The sequence below is a fragment of the Mytilus californianus genome, unplaced genomic scaffold (assembly GCF_021869535.1).
Source record: "Mytilus californianus isolate M0D057914Y unplaced genomic scaffold, xbMytCali1.0.p SCAF_9, whole genome shotgun sequence".
Lineage (NCBI taxonomy): Eukaryota > Metazoa > Mollusca > Bivalvia > Mytilida > Mytilidae > Mytilus > Mytilus californianus.
The window spans coordinates 50,215,422-50,232,438 of record NW_026262745.1 but is presented as its reverse complement, the minus strand read 5'-3'; the positions used below and the strand labels follow the sequence as shown (position 1 = coordinate 50,232,438).

Genomic DNA, 17,017 nt, shown 5'->3' with positions numbered 1-17,017 from the left:
TTGCTTGAAATAGATCATAGAATGAAATAAAGTGATGCTGAAGTCAGTATAGAAAGTTTGGTTCTGTTATAGGTGTAACACCACTAATTCGGCCCGGCCAGAAAGCACATACCAGAAAGTAGTACATATTTAACACAAAATAGTTCTTACGCATGAGTGTAACTTTCAAAATATGTAGAATATTTAGGTATTGTTGGTATCACATGAAAGCTGAATGACTGGTGATCATTGAAGAACACTTTTTGACTTATAATTTTGAATATTAAAAAAACTGCACCAAATTTTATAAAGAGGGTACTTTTTGCCTGTATGTCAGATCTGAAGTACCTGTTTTGGTATATCCGAAGTTCCGGGAACCAGTTCTTTATTATATGCCATTAAAGGTATGTTGATTTTTCCAGTACAAGAAACCATAAAGTGTTGCTTTGACATGCAATGATTGTCACTTTATTTGAACTTGAAACAAAAGAGCTGTGTCTGCTTGAAATTGAGGAATTTAAAATAGAAAGCAATGGGGCCATGAATTAGTGGTGTACTTCCTGAAAGACCGCTAAAATTAATGTATGATGCAGCTGTGTTTTAACTCTTATCACTTTTAATTACAAGCCGTTTAGTTTATGACTTTGTTTGTTTATATTCTGTCCCTATAGTTGTGTGGTCTTGTGGTTAATAATACTTTGCGTGTGAGAAAGTATCCAAGGAACATAAAACAATTGGGAATGTTGACATGCGACGTGTTTCTGCTTTTACAAACGTAGTTATAGTAAAGTATATATGAAATTGTACATAAAACATATTTAAATAAGAAATGGCGTTTTATAAACCATGCAGTAACTATAAAGCCCCGTGAAAAAAGCATCCTGTTATAATATACCATAGTTAACAGAACTGTGTTGGCATACCATACTCAGGTTATAAGAACCTTGATTTTGACATAATTAATATCTGAACAAAGCATCCTGATACTATATACCATAGTTACATAAACTATGTGTGGCATATGATACTCAGGTTATACCCCCAATTTTGAAATAAATTGAACAATGTAAATGTAATTGACTTCCATTCTTTATCGAATTAATAAATTTCAGATATTTTACCAAGGCCTAATAGCTTTAAATTTTAGCAAATACATAAATTAAAATCTGTCCAATACTGAACTGCGATAAACTATCTTCCATTCCATAGCTTGAATAATTGCCCCTCTTATGTTTCCAAACTATTTTGGTATGCCAACATCATAGTTGAAGTGAACACCATCAACATAGTTATTGCGATCCAGATTTTTCGTCCCTTCTTTTTTTCAGTGATCTACCAACTACAGTTACTATCATCGTGAAATGAAATTCTCTCTAAATAAACTATGAATTTTTAAATTTCCGGCGCTTAAGCTGATCCAAAACCACTCACTAGACACAATATTTGCAGGACATCTTTTATTGTACTCATTTTGTAACGGATCAATAAAAAAGTACTACAGGAAAAACTTTGTTAAAAACCTATAATGTTCTTTAACCTCTGGAAATTTCAAGCACATAGATGTAAATTACGGCAAATTACGGCCATATAAATTATCAATGTCAAATTACATATTACAATTATCTAATTATTCACAGAATACAATCCTTTTCTTCTAGATCCACAATTTAATCGTACTATTTAAACACAAATTACACAGATTATAATATAATTTCAGTTCCCAACTTTTCCTGCCACTTTCAATCTGCAGATGTAACGCCTTCTGAAATCAGATAACAACAGGGGAAGGAATTAACTTTGTATTAAACATTTCTCCAACATAAAGTCAAAGAGTTATGCCGCTTTCTAAAGTACCGCCATGTTTGCCAAAAAATCATTTTTAATGAAATAAATCTCAATTGGTAGTTGACCTAACTAACCTAATTGAGAGAACGTAATATTGACAAAAGAAACATGGAAACGAGGTGAAGTTCAGATGAACCCTGTCATAAGAAATGTTGATTTTTCCGTATTATTTCATTTTAAGAGCGTGATATAACATCCCAAAAATATTCCACCAACTCAGATTTTCTAACTCGTCAGAGATTTGGCCGATGTTAAGCTTGACCGACATTGAATTAAACTTCAATGGGAAACATTGACTCGCCCCAAAAAATCAAACACAATCGGCACTGATTTTTGTACTTGCAATGTAAACTTTTATATAAATATTGAAACATGATAACTATAGGTGTGAGAGTACTTTCAATGCCAATTTCCTTATTGTTGATATTTCTAAGGGCCATAACGTACCAAAAAATAATCGATCAGCACTGGAATTCGAACTAGTCCTAGAAAATTTCTACGTAAACCTCGACATATATTTTTAAAAGAAATCTGATGAGAACTGTATCTGTGAGAGACCTTACAGTCCTGAGTTTCGCATTTGTCCAATACAAACATTACCATTTCAATAACCCCTTTCCGCTTCGTGATGTGGTACAATACTGTTTTTATGATGAATAAATTTTGATGCAAGTTAATCAGTTTTTGGTAATTACAAATTCTTTTTTAGTCATTTAACTTTCAAAGATTACACTTGGACATGCAATGTGAATTTATTAGTAAGAATTAGCCTTGAATTAGTTCGAAGTAACCAAAGGTTTCTTGTGTTTGTTTTTATTGTTTTGGGGGGCATTTTTTCACTTATTGTTTGCATGTTATTTTTATTTTTTTTTTCTTCTTATGAGTCAACCTTTCCAACTGATTTTTATAGTTTTGATTATTGTATGCTGTTACACAACTATCCCAGGCAAGGGCGCGGGTTTAGAGTTCACGAACATTTTCAATCCAACCACTTTCTTCATGTTCCTCTCCTAAGTCAGCATCCTGCAATTCAGTGGTTGTAGTTTGTTGCTGTCTGTCTTCTTTGGATTTTTTTTTTATTTTGGTAACATAATCAGACCGTTGGTTTCCTATTTTGAATTGTTTATAATTTGATCATGCGACATGTCAGCCTTTCAAAAGATTTACGTAAACAATTGATGTTTGTCCAATAGAAAAGCATCTTTTATTTTTGTTCTGTTACTAAGAACTGTTCCGAAATGTACATCAAATGATAATTTTTGAGTTAAGAGACACTAATGGATCAGTGTAGGACATGAGTCAACGTTCTGTTATGCTGAACGGGTAGAACAATTTATGAATTGACTTGCGAACCCCTTTTATTATTAAACATAAACACATGTTTTGTTTCAAGCGAAATTTATTATCTTAAACATGAATACAATTAATTGTCACATATAAGTCCAACACAATATCAAAAGACATATAGAAGCTAACATGCGGTCTTCAACATGACGACAAAGCAGAAAGACAGCATCATGGCAATAAAAAATATTTAAGTTGATGAAGATAGAAAACATAAAACAAAAGATGATAATAAGAAACATTTATTTTGATTCGAAAAGCATATTACAATTAAACACAAGCTTTGTGAGCTTTTTGGGGGATTTATAAAAATAACTCACATTAAAACAATACCACAAATAACTCTACAACATATACCAATCACCAAACATCACTATGTGTCAGAAAAAAAAAGTTAAAATATGAAGAGAGTTATGCCTTAGGTAGAAAATTCTATCTTGAAATATTCATGTTTCAGGTGTTCAAAAAGAAATTCTAAAAATTGTTTAAACTATATTTTTTGACATTTCGTATCTTTCCTTATAAGAAGGAAGAAGTCGATCTGATGCATCTTTTTTTGTAGGAGCATCTAAAATGTGCAATAAAAAAGCACCACTAAATAGGGTAACAGGTGATTAAGGTTCAGCATTTTTTCGAAATAATCAAACTGATCAAAAGAAATTTTAATACCACCTATGTATAAATTAGTTAGATTATATGTTGATGAATGTTGACGTATTTGTATTATCTATTGGTAAAATGCGTTAGAAGATTGTTACACTGATGTTCTAAAGATATATCTAGTAAAATTTGGATACCTAAGCAATTTAAAGCTCTAACCATATGCACAAATGTTTAGAAAATATCTTTTTTATGCTACATTTCCCTGAAATCTACCAAGTTTTAACATTTAAGTACACACATTGTGCAAATAAGATTGGAAAAAAAACGTGTGTTAAGCATGTCCAGGTTAAAGGAAAATGAATGGATCGATATTCATAAACGTTTCATTTTATTTTCTTTTGATCATCTACTTGTCTATGTTGTCATGATTATTTCACATACATTTACGGGTTTTCATTTCATATGCATCTAATATCTATGTCTGAATAGAGCATCTTTTCACCTTTGCTACATAATATTTTATTTTGCTTGTATTTCATTCTTGAAGTTTTCTAGCTTCGTATATTGACAAGTTCTAATGATATGCACAGCCATTACAAAATACATTGCCATATGAACGATGGGAAGTGTACATGTCGTAACATTATTTACTTATGTTACGGAAAGCACCTCTAACCTGTTGTTATCGTCGTTATTCGTATTTAGAGGGAATGATTACTCCGTAATAATTATCAAGTCTTTTGTTTTTACGAGATATTTTTTGGTGACCTCAATAAAAGCAATATTAAAATGTGCGTATCTTAAGAGTACAGTTTTATTCCGATGATAATTTGTTTGTCACAATTTTTCTTATGCACCCGCAATTTTTTTTTTTCTTTTTCCTTTATAAAATTGTCCTCGATGATACAAAATCGGTGAATAGGTCATTGTAGGTAGTGCAGTTATTTATTTCAAACTTGTAATTACTTTTGTACCAAATCATTGCAAAATGTTACGCAGTTAGTTTACAGAAACTGTATGGAGATTTTTGTAATTCAAAAACGTAGCTTTACTAAAGAGATTGCCATATCAAATTAGAACTACCAAAGTAAAAGGGGATATAAAAATATTAATAATCTTCAACTAGCTCATATGGTAAATTTAAATATTAAAAAAAACCCAAGACATTTTAGCAGATTTTGTTTTTGGTGGGGATTTTTTTCACGCTAAATAAGATTAACCTTTGAATACCATATTTTATTCATCTTTTTAACGAAAGCCTAACAGTGGCAAGAAAAACATATATGAATTTACAACACTGTATGTATATTATTGAAAAGCCTATCAAATTTGATTTGAACAAAACTCTTACAGTTATCGATTCTTCTATTCTTCTTTTGAAATGTTTTTTTGATCATGATTCCTTTTTCTGGGTAGTTTTTTTCTAATATTTTTCTTCTTATAACCACATATTTTCCTGATTTTGTCTATGTGCTGTCTAAACATTACTAGATCCATGAAAAACACAGTTCCGAAAATGACAGAGATGAATAACGCACCAATAAAACCAATTGTATGAGATGACCTGCGTTCGTCTTTAGCCGATGTTAGTTTGCGAATAGTTGACGAAATCTTAGTTTTATTTACTTTTAATTCATCTTGGATCTGCCGGATGACTGGCTCTAACTCTTTTTTCAATTCCTCAATTGATTGATTTCGCTGTATTTTCGACTCCCAATATTCCAGTTTTCTTCTGTAATCACATTGGCAAGTACACATTTTCGTTGCTTAAATAGACAAAACGATTATCAAATAGTTTTGTTTGAATAAACATGATAAAGGCACAATTCCTCAATTGATAAATGTAGAATTAATATATGGGACTAACAAAACTCATAACAAACAGGTCGCGATTATCATGGTTTTATGAGAGTATTTTGTCGTCTTTCATCGCAAATGATTAAGCATTATCAGTAAATGATTGTGCTATAAAAAGCATATTTTAAAAGTTCTTTTTTTTTAATTTTCAATTCAATGAAAATATGTATAGCAACATGTACATTTTTGAAAACTGCAAATATATTATGCGTGTTTAGTATAATTTGACCGATGACACTAATACTGGATTGTCGAAAAGTGAAACCTAATTTGACGATGGAACTGCATTGTATTGATCACAAATGATCTGTTTCTTCAGTGTAGAACTAGTTATATTTTCAATCAATATACGTAAGATTAAATCTCCTAAGTTAAGGTTTATTTATTCTACATATCTGTGATGGTAAAAAGTCGAGCAAGTATTTACCGTATTCAATTTCTTAATAAATGGCATCAATATAAAACTAATTCAACTTATATATTACTTCATATTAAACCAATATTTGTATTAATGGTTAATAATTTTGTGTTAGACAAGATTAATTTATCAATCCGTATCGTATCATGCCTTACCACTATATACGACTCATCAACGGATTTAAAATAGAGTAACACGATGGGTGTAACGAGTAGAACTGAGAGCTGACCTTCCAGAGCACCAAGATGTTTGGTAGGGAACGGGTACTTATCTTCGGCATGTATTGTCGACTATTGCTTCCTCTTTCGTCAATTATTTCTGGTATTTATATGGTCAATCTTTTTGTATCACTGGTTTTGAATTGCACTTAAGTAACCTCCTTGTATTTTGTGCATTGTTTGTGACTGATTGTACACGTGTACCGGGCTTTGTCTTTTTGATTTTTTTCTGTTTTGTATTGTACTTAGATTTTCCATTGAGTTTGCCTTTCGAAACAGTCATTCCGATGTCCTTCTTAGTTTTTCATGATGAAGGTAAACTCTGAAAGCTCTTCGAACGCACCACACTTATTTCAAAGAGCAAGAAAATACCAAAGTGACAATCAAAATCTATATAAGTCGAAAAGAAACCAACAAATCACGGCAAAAACGAAAAATGACAAAATGACGAACAAGTCTACAAAACACTATATAGAAAACTTAGGACTGAGCAACAGGAACCCCTCCAAAAACCGGGATGATTTCAATTGCTCTAAGAGAGTAAGCAGATCCTGCACCACAAGTGGCACCCATTGTGTTTTTCTCATGATAAGTACAAATTCGGTGATAAGTCTCATTCGGTGATGTAACAATCGAGGATAGTTGAAGGAATTATTGTGGCTACAAGTGGAACATACATGTATCCGTGGTAATATGTAACAAATATAGTCCATTACGATCAACTAAATCATTATGGCGTCCAATAATCTTTTGAATAGATGATTTCAACTTTACCATTAGAACCCTTGGTTCAATAGCTTGTTTGTTAGTAGCAATCCTCTGTCAAGTAAATGATGATCGGAAACACTAGGTCAGGAATATCGCATCAACTGGTAGATATATAAAGTCTCATTTTCATGTGTTTGAGCATTTGATTTTGCCATTTGATAAAGGACTTTCCGTTTTGAATTTACCTAGGAATTCGGTTATTTTACTTTTCATTTTCTAGTCCTGAGTGAATACCACTGCTGGTGGATTGGAACCCAGAAGTAAATGTTTCACCAGTGACATGATTTAAAATATAAATTTCTAAAAATTTCCGTTGATAAATTTAAAATTATTTAGAAACTATGGTTCCTACTACCTCAGGCAAAGTTGACCTAATAAGGGTACTACTATATTCCCTTGTTTTCATATAGCAACTAGTATTTATACATCCATGGTTTTCGAATTTTTGTTTGTGAGCATTCATGATGAAGGTTAATCAAAAAAAGCTCTTCAGACGCACCAATTTTAGGAAGTGTTATTTTTGTTTTTCCTCTGTTTATATTATTTTCTTCCTTAATAGCAGTACATGTTATTTGATACTTGAGATATCCGAAAAACCGACGAACACTACTTAGTTTGTATATCTGGTGAACGTATAGTATTGTTTTTTTACAATATTCATGTTAGAGTTGTCCTGCTTTTCCGAGACAAATATTTTTGAGGTTACTTTAAAGTCGCTAGCATGGTTAGTTTGAAAGTGTATTTTACAACAACGAAATCTATATAACTTACAAGTATTTACGAATAGTCTTGTCATTCTGGTTTCCAGTAATCCTGCGGTATTGGTAAAACTGCATTCGTAACTTCCTTGATCAGACCATTTAACAGAATCTAATACTAGATTTGGCAACGTCAAACCATTTGCATATTCAGACACTATTACACTTGTATCATTTACAGATCTAGTCCATTTAGCATGTAGGTTACCGACGCCGCAAGTAAGATTAACGCTTTCACCCTCGTTGACTATCATATCTGTGGAAGAATATTAACTTATGATACACTTCAATCCAGTTAATATGATATCTATGGTACAGCGTTTGTTAACCAGACAAAATGCATATTTTTGTAGATATTCACAACTTAATTTATACATTTGTTTCCAATTGAAACTTTCAAAACCATAAAAATATGGAAGCAAGTTTCCTTAGCTTTAAATGGCCGAAATGATCTTTTATAATATCATTATATGAATTAAAACCAGCTGAACCAACGCCTCATTAATGTCCTGTTAGAAGAGTTCCCATAAGTGATTATTATTTCTGTATACCTTGTCCTGATCAGCGAAACATGTCAACCAATAAATGTTGCAGTTCACGTTAGTGTTGCCAATTCAGCAGTATTCGATATCATCTTATATATTATACATTATAAACATTGAAAACAAATCAATTTTTACTTGTTGTGAAAATCGATATATTTAATAATAATAAGGAGATATGGCATGATTGTCATTAAGACAATTATCTACCGAGTCTAAATAAAGTAGATTTAAGCATCAATAGGTCATTGTATGGCCTTCAACAATGAGCAAAACCCATATCATATCAGCTTAAAAGGCCGGACATGACAAAATGTGAAACAATTGAATCGAAAAACCTTGCCTGATTGATGACAAAACAATAAACGAAACACAAATATGACGGACAGCAACCAACGACAACCACTTAATTACAAGCTCCTGACTTATTAGGACCGCCAATTATAAAATGTGGCGGGGTTAAACATGTGTGTGAGCGCTCAATCCACCCTAACCTTGGACTGTGTTGTAATAGCACATCATTAGAACAAACTAAAAAAAAGGTCGGAAAAGGGCTTGTCTCTTAATGTTGACACAAAGTACAAAAAAAAAACTAACATAAAAACAAAAGCTCAAAGTACCGATCTAAAAGTAATCGCAGTTTCTGAAAGCTAGTTCAAATAGATATAAGAAGATGTGGTATGAGTGCCAATGAGACAACTCTCCGTTCAAGTAAAAATTTATAAAAGTAAACCATTATAGGTCAAAGTACGGTCTTCAACACGGAGCCTTGGCTCACACCGAACAGCAAGCTATAAAGGGCCTCAAAAATAACTAGTGTAAAACCATTCAAACGGGAAAACCAACGGTCTAATCTATATAAAAAACGAGTAACGAGAAACACTTATGAACCGTATCAACAAACGACAACTACTGAACATCAGATTCCTGACTTAGGACAGGTGCAAACAATTGCAGCAAAGCCAATAACCACTAATACATAAACTGTCCTCTTCAAGACTAAATTAGCAATCAGTACACTTCAAACGGATTAAGTGTCAAGAAGTCATAAACAGTCTGAGAAATGCATAACCTTGTGCAAAGTCAAGATATCAATACATTACATCGATAGGATGTAGGACCATGAGGTTTCATTAATGTTTAGCATTGCAAATTAAATGACGTATTACTTTATCAAAAACAAAATCAACGTAAGTACCGATAAAGATAATATTCAAAGATCTTACTAAGGTGTAAAATTGATATCCATTAAGAATAAGTTTCTTCAGAGATCAATGAGTTCAAGTTGATCGTATCTAAAGAACAGGATAAAGACACATCACCGCCCAAACAAAGAAAATCAACAAAAGCGAATAAAACATCGTCTGTTTTGTTGTAAATTTTGTTTTGATTTTCCCGTGTGAAACTGAAAAATCCAAATCTATAAAAGGAAAATTATTGCTGTCAACATTAGATTATTTAAAGTTAGTTCCCTTGGGTAAAGTTCCGCAGTATACTATGAGAATGCTTGATTATTTAAAGCCGAAATATCATCAAGGTAACGGTAAGTATTAATAGAAATTTTGATAAAATCGAATTTAGACAGATCTTTATTAAGTTTGGCCGTAAACTCTGATTTATAACACACACTACAGGAGCAAGTCTGATATTAGAGAGTGGTAGTTGGTGCCAATACGAATACAAACAACCTACCGATCAAGTTATTTTAGACCATGGACAATATTATCTAAAGTCTTTGTTTCTCAATTTAAAATACTGTTTTGCAGCATCAGCCTCTGGCTATAACTGTTGCCTCAATATTGAGTATGTATTGCTATTACCATTTATTAAATGAAACCAATGGGTATAGAAATATTGTCGTCACGGAACTTCTCCCGTCCGGCAGTAAAACCTATGCTGAAATGGGACGTACTTTTTGCTGTGTGGGTTTAATACATATGCAGCCACGTCAGAGTCCAGTCAACATGGCGACGTTAAACATCATGTCTCATGTATGGCAAATGTTATGCTTTCTTAAAGAACCCTTGCACATGGTCCATAGATTGCTAGGTGTTGCGAGGCAAAACTTCTGCCTCTATCCAACATAATGTACCCACATTTTCATGTGGTAGATAAAATTTCCTGCCATTCATCCTGTTCAACCTACCGTAAAAAGCCTACCTATTGTATTAATTGTAATTTGATGCCTTCCTGAATTTCGTGAAATAACTCCGATTTGACGTAAAGCAAGCAACATTCAATCAATATTTATTTTTTCAAATGACTATTGAATGTGCAATAATTTGTTTACTAGTATTTAATTGTAAAACGATAGCAAAACGTGCAGTATTATTGTTATTATGTACATAATTGTATGTTGTATATTTTTTATACACACTCGCAGTGCGAACGCTGTTCTATAAATGTTTTATTTTTACATTTATATTGTTTTAAATCATTTCTCCCTGTAGTAATAAGCAGACCCCATGCCTTGGCGGAGTGATCTGTGTTTTATTTTTCTAAAGTTTTAAATATTTATTTGTATGTGTTGTATTGATGTTTCAAACGAGAGACATTATTAATAATTTCAGTATGTCAATTTTAACGAATCACCTAAGATACTGACGCTGTTTATCATCTAAATTACGTTTTACATTGTTCTTTTTATTTGACTTACGATATTTTTAACCTTTACTGTTTAGTCCATTTTTGGTAATATACTTTTGACGTGGCTCGGTATTTATACATTCCGCCATTGCGTTATTGTGCTATGATCATTTTTTTTTTATTCTTGTCTTTCATTTTTGCTCACGTACTTTGTCTATAGAGTGTCTATATGCCATTTTGGTTTTCTTTGTTGAAATAGTTATTTGTTTCGTGATATGGTGATTAAGATCATAACACAACGTTGAATGTTGTAATCCAATTTTTGACATGTTTACCTATTATGTCTGTTTTGCTCACACATTGTTGTCAATATGGCAGTTGATTTACATTCGTTTGACGAGTTTGAGCTTTGGATTTTGTCATTGGATAACGGACTTTCTGTTTTGAACTTTCCCTAGAGTTCGATAATTTTGTTATTTAACTTTTTTTCTTATTTTGATTAAAACAAACAAAACAATTTCGAAATTTTGGGAACCATTGTATGTCTAAACTTACGCCAGACTCTATGTTTAATGATTGGCAATTAAAATGGCTCGCATGTTTACAAAAAAACATAGTTTTCCTTACTTTTGATGATTGTAACTCGTATTCAATAAGTGTTTTAGACCGATTGTTTTTTTTTTAAAGATTTTATGTATTAATGACTTATCAAGTTGTTTTGATTCGAGTGTCACTGGTGAGTCTTATGTAAACAAAGCGCGACTGGCGTACTAAATGAATAATGCTGGTATCTTCGATGAGGTTGTATCGTACGATTAATTTTATTCATATGGCCTTACCGATATAAGTGCTTTAATTCAACAAAGAAATTGATGTTTGTTTTTGAAAATGGAAAATACCTTTTAGCTGACAAGCTGCGCTGTAAGAATTATTCATATCACACTTAACATCATGCCATCTTTTGGAATAATTCGGACTAACTACACAATTCTCGTCAATGAAACCTTGTGGTTCACCTACAAATATTACACTCATGCAATGTATATACCGTATATTCAACTCTATATGAGTCTGTATTTCGTTACTGATTCACGATAACATAAACAACAATTTTCGTAGTGGTCTGGCATCATTGAGACTACAAGCATATACAATAAATCTTGTTTGAGTGGTTGCATCTTAGAATATGGTATACGTGATCATATCTATCACATTGGCTTTTTTTTCAGAAAATAAATTATATAAATAGAACATAATATTGCTATTTTCAAATATCACAAATGTATCAACCCGAGACAACGATAAAACCCCTAGAGGTCTACTCGAAGGATACTGTTGGTGGAAGGTTGATACATTGTGTCTTCTTGAAACAGTGATAGCATGTATACTTTATTATACACATTAAACATATGTTGTTGTTTTAGTTCTGTCGGTTTTTGATAAAGCCTGTGCTACCGTGATTGAAATTAATATCAGAACGATTAATTGCCATTGATTGTATTACACAAACAAAGTACTTGTAATTACTACTTATTATATAATAAAATCTTATATTGATTCTAATTTTAGTTAAACAAGTGCTCCTAAGAGTTGAAAATATCAAATTTTGATATTTATGTTTACCTAAATTGAAATCAATTATGTTTGCTTATTTGTAGACCTTTTCCAGTGGCATTTATGTAATTAGCAAAAACACAAAAATTAGTCACAAATCATAATTTGAGGGCAATAACATATTAAAAAGTCATCCAATGATTTCGGTCATATTAGAGAATTTTTGTATATCTTGTATTGCTGATCAGTTTGGTTGTTCAAAGTTTCTACCTATCTATTACATGTTAAATTTTGGCGAAAATTGGCCGAAACAGAAATATTAGTAAAAAGTCGTCACTTATGGGCAATAACTCCTCAAAGGGAGCATCCAATAGTTTTCGCCATATTGACGTTTTTTATAGATACTTGGTTTTTTTTCATGTAAAATGAGAATGAAGAATATAAATTGGTAATAAAAAGAATAAGAATAAAACGTTTTAAGGATTTAATAGAAAAACATGAGGCTATCAAAAACCATTAGTCGACGAAAAACAGACAATCTGATGGTCAAAAGAGATACGACGAAAAATCAAGCAACAATCTACAAAAACCTTTGCAGAAAAAAAACAATAGAACAGCACAAACTCCATTGAAAATACCGAATGTGAGCTCATAATTACAAGGTTTTCTGGAGAGATAATCAAGTTTCAGCTGGAAAATTTGCACCATTGTGATGTTCATGCCAAGTTAAATTGGGTAATAAATTATACACTGTCGCAATAATAGTTAACCGGAGTTCAAATCTCATATATTATTCAGGAAGATACAAATCAAAGTTATCAACAAACCTGATGAAATTGCATTTACTCCAAAAAAAAAGAATATAGGTGCGTCGACAGGGTAGGCATCTCCTGCCATGCATGCATCACCCGTCATGCGAATGACAAGTCGCTTTCGGTGATGTCACAATCGACAGAAAAATGTTGGGATTATTATTTTGATTTTGATTTGTGGACCATCTCCGTTGCCGTCTCTGTCAAAGGCTATCCAAAACCAAATTATTTTGGCATCTGGTAGAATCCTTAGCTTTTGAATATTGTATAAACTTGGAGCTGCATACGTTCTTAGATACTGTATCTATTAGGAGCTACTACTCCATGTGAGGAGCTAGTTAATTGAATGTTGCTACACAGATAAAGGATCTTTACAATAGGAAAAAGGATATACTCTCCTTTTAAGTTTATTTTAGTTTTTAGCTTGCCCACATTGTCTATCAAAGTGATATGATTGTTTCATTAGAAATATCAAGATATCAACGATGAAATCAAAAATCATCAGGAAAAGGATGGTAGACAACAGCAAAAGAAATTAAAACCGTGAGTGAACTCAAAAACTAGAGGCTCTCAAGAGCCTGTGTCGCTCACCTGATTCTACTTTGGTTTTGGAAATCATGTAAAAATAGATTAAAATCATAACAGATACCCTAATAATGAGTGAGGCCAAATTTGGTTTAATATTGGTCCTGTAATTTAATAAAAAATCCTGGTGGCCATCTTGAACAGTAAATCGGCAACAAAGTAGCAACACTTAATCAGCACCTCATAAGAAACATTTATGCCATGTTTTGGTTTCATTCCATTCAGTGCACCTCTAGAAGAAGCATTTGTATGTATTTCCCATAGGGTCTTATGTTAAAGGAAGTCCCCCAATTGGCGGCCATCATGGATGAAGGATCAGCTTCAAAGTAACAACACTTGGTCAGCACCTCAAAAGGAACATGCATGCCATGTTTGGTTTCATTCCATTCAGTGGTTCTTTAAAAGAAGACATTTGTATGTATTTCCCATAGGGTCCTATGTTAAACTAAGTCCACCGCTGGCGTCCATCTTGGATTATGGATCGGCTTCAAAGTAACAACACTCAGTCAGCACCTCATAAGAAACATTCATGCCATGTTTGGTTTCATTCCATTCAGTGGTTCTCTAAAAGAAGACATTTGTATGTATTTCCCATAGGGTCCTATGTTAAACTAAGTCCACCGCTGGCGGCCATCTTGGATGATGGATCCGCTACAAAGTAACAACACTTGGTCAGCACCTCATAAGGAACATTCATGCCATGTTTGGTTTCATTCCATTCAGTGGTTCTCTAAAAGAAGACATTTGTATGTATTTCCCATAGGGTCCTATGTTAAACTAAGTCCACCGCTGGCGGCCATCTTGGATGATGGATCCGCTACAAAGTAACAACACTTGGTCAGCACCTCATAAGGAACATTCATACCATGTTTGGTTTCATTCCATTCAGTGGTTCTCTAAAAGAAGACATTTGTATGTATTTCCCATAGGGTCCTATGTTAAACTAAGTCCCCCGCTGGCGTCCATCTTGGATTATGGATCGGCTTCAAAGTAACAACACTCGGTCAGCACCTCATAAGAAACATTCATGCCATGTTTGGTTTCATTCCATTCAGTGGTTCTCTAAAAGAAGACATTTGTATGTATTTCCTATAGGGTCCTATGTTAAACCAAGTCCACCGCTGGCGGCCATCTTGGATGATGGATCCGCTACAAAGTAACAACACTTGGTCAGCACCTCATAAGGAACATTCATGCCATGTTTGGTTTCATTGCATTCAGTGGTTCTCTAAAAGAAGACATTTGTATGTATTTCCCATAGGGTCCTATGTTAAACTAAGTCCACCGCTGGCGGCCATCTTGGACGATGGATCGGCTACAAAGTAACAACACTTGGTCAGCACCTCATAAGAAACATTCATGCCATGTTTGGTTTCATTCCATTCAGTGGTTCTCTAGAAGAAGTTCAAAATGTAAAAAGTTTACGCCGACGACGGACGACGCCGGACGACGACGGACGACGGACGACGGACGCCAAGTGATGAGAAAAGCTCACTTGGCCCTTCGGGCCAGGTGAGCTAAAAAGGATACCACCCGCCCTGCAATTTTTATAATTCCCCCTTTAACATGTATGACCGGGATAACATTCCTTTATGCACATCCGTAACAGTAGAAAGTTTCAATAATATCAGTCTATCCGTCAGGAGGAGTTGCGCTTAAGATTGTCTATTCATTATGCCAAATATATCTTGAGGCCATTGGTTTGATCTTTTATATACAAAAGACAGTTACAAAATCTAAAGTCTCAATCAGTAAAAACTAGAATAAACAGAAGTAAAATAATGCCAATAGGAAGTAGAAAATAACCGCTATGCAATTCCAATTACCATGACATCGGCATCGCATGCTCACTTTCATACCCGAAAAAATGCGCCAAGTGTCTTGCATTTACTGAACAAGCATAAAATCAAAATTAACATAAACACAAACATAAAAAACAGCACACAAAATTAAAAAAAACAGAATTCTAATTACATGTTTTTCTATATATATAAACATCAAAGTTTCATTTTTTTAGAATATACTTTTTCGGGATCTTCAGTTCCTATAGCGCTACATAAAATAGCAAAATTTACAAAGTTCAAACCATTCTATATAAGCGACTATATACTTGTTCATTTATGAGGGACTGCATGACAAACTCTATGACTTTATGGAAGGTTTTTTTATTTGATGCTTAGTGTATCAGAGAAAAAAATGAAATGCAATGCAGTTCTGATGGTCTTAGATATAAGAAAAAATTCTTTCATGCAGGTGAACAGCATTCTTAAAGATACTTACAATTGTAAAAGAATGCGTTTTCATATTTCGAATAGTTACACCCTTTTGTTAAGTTCAATATTATTCAATAAAACATTCTTATGTTAAAAGAAAAGGCAATATAGAACAAAATAAGCATTACGAACCCGACGAAACACAAATGTTCAAAAAGGAGTATTTGTTCCTTTAAATCCGATGATAAGCCATATCGATACCACAGCATTATACAGTTGCGGATTGATAAATGTGTATTGTCCAACCTTAAAAAATTTTCCAATTTAAATGTGCAAGTGACAAAGTTTGCAATAAAACGAGTTTTTAGGACATAGAATAGCCCAGACTATAACATATCAAATTGCAATCACATTTAAATTCAAAATAACAAAACAACAAAACACAGAAAAATCAAGTAAAGTGTGAAGAGAATATGCTTTTGATTTTATATGCAAATTTCATTTTATTGTGTGTCATGGCAAATATTTTTTTCATATATATGTTATATTAGTTAAGATGGACAGATAAATATGAAATTTACTGTTTTTATTAGGCTAAAAAAGTTAGGGATCATAGATTTATTCTTACGAGCAAGCTCCGAGCATGCTCGGAGGATGCTAGGAGCTTTTTAAGTAGGCTCTTTTCAGCAGTTTATGTGACAATAATTGTCATGATCCATTAAGATGTCAATCAAATCTACACCACTTCTATGATAAGGAAAGTAGAGCATTATAGAGGATGCTAGACCTTTTCCAGTCGCATTTATGTAATTAGCAAAAACACAAAAATTAGTCACAAATCATAATTTGAGGGCAATAACATATTAAAAATTCATCCAATGATTTCGGTCATATTAGAGAATTTTTGTATATCTTGTATTGCTGATCAGTTTGGT

At 32.9% G+C, this 17,017-nt stretch overlaps 1 protein-coding gene across 1 annotated transcript in view; it reads right to left on the bottom strand.

Annotated features, from left to right (window-relative positions):
* Positions 1–3,392: 3,392 nt before the first annotated feature.
* Positions 3,393–17,017, bottom strand: part of LOC127714837 (uncharacterized) — a 30,090-nt gene continuing 16,465 nt past the window's right edge. Inside the window, exons 4-6 of the mRNA XM_052220868.1 lie at positions 11,818–11,934; positions 7,804–8,046; positions 3,393–5,537 (exon numbers count right to left, since the gene is read on the bottom strand). Coding sequence (XP_052076828.1) covers positions 5,137–5,537; positions 7,804–8,046; positions 11,818–11,934 — 761 coding nt within the window. The 3' untranslated portion in view covers positions 3,393–5,136. The remainder of the gene's footprint in view (positions 5,538–7,803; positions 8,047–11,817; positions 11,935–17,017) is intronic.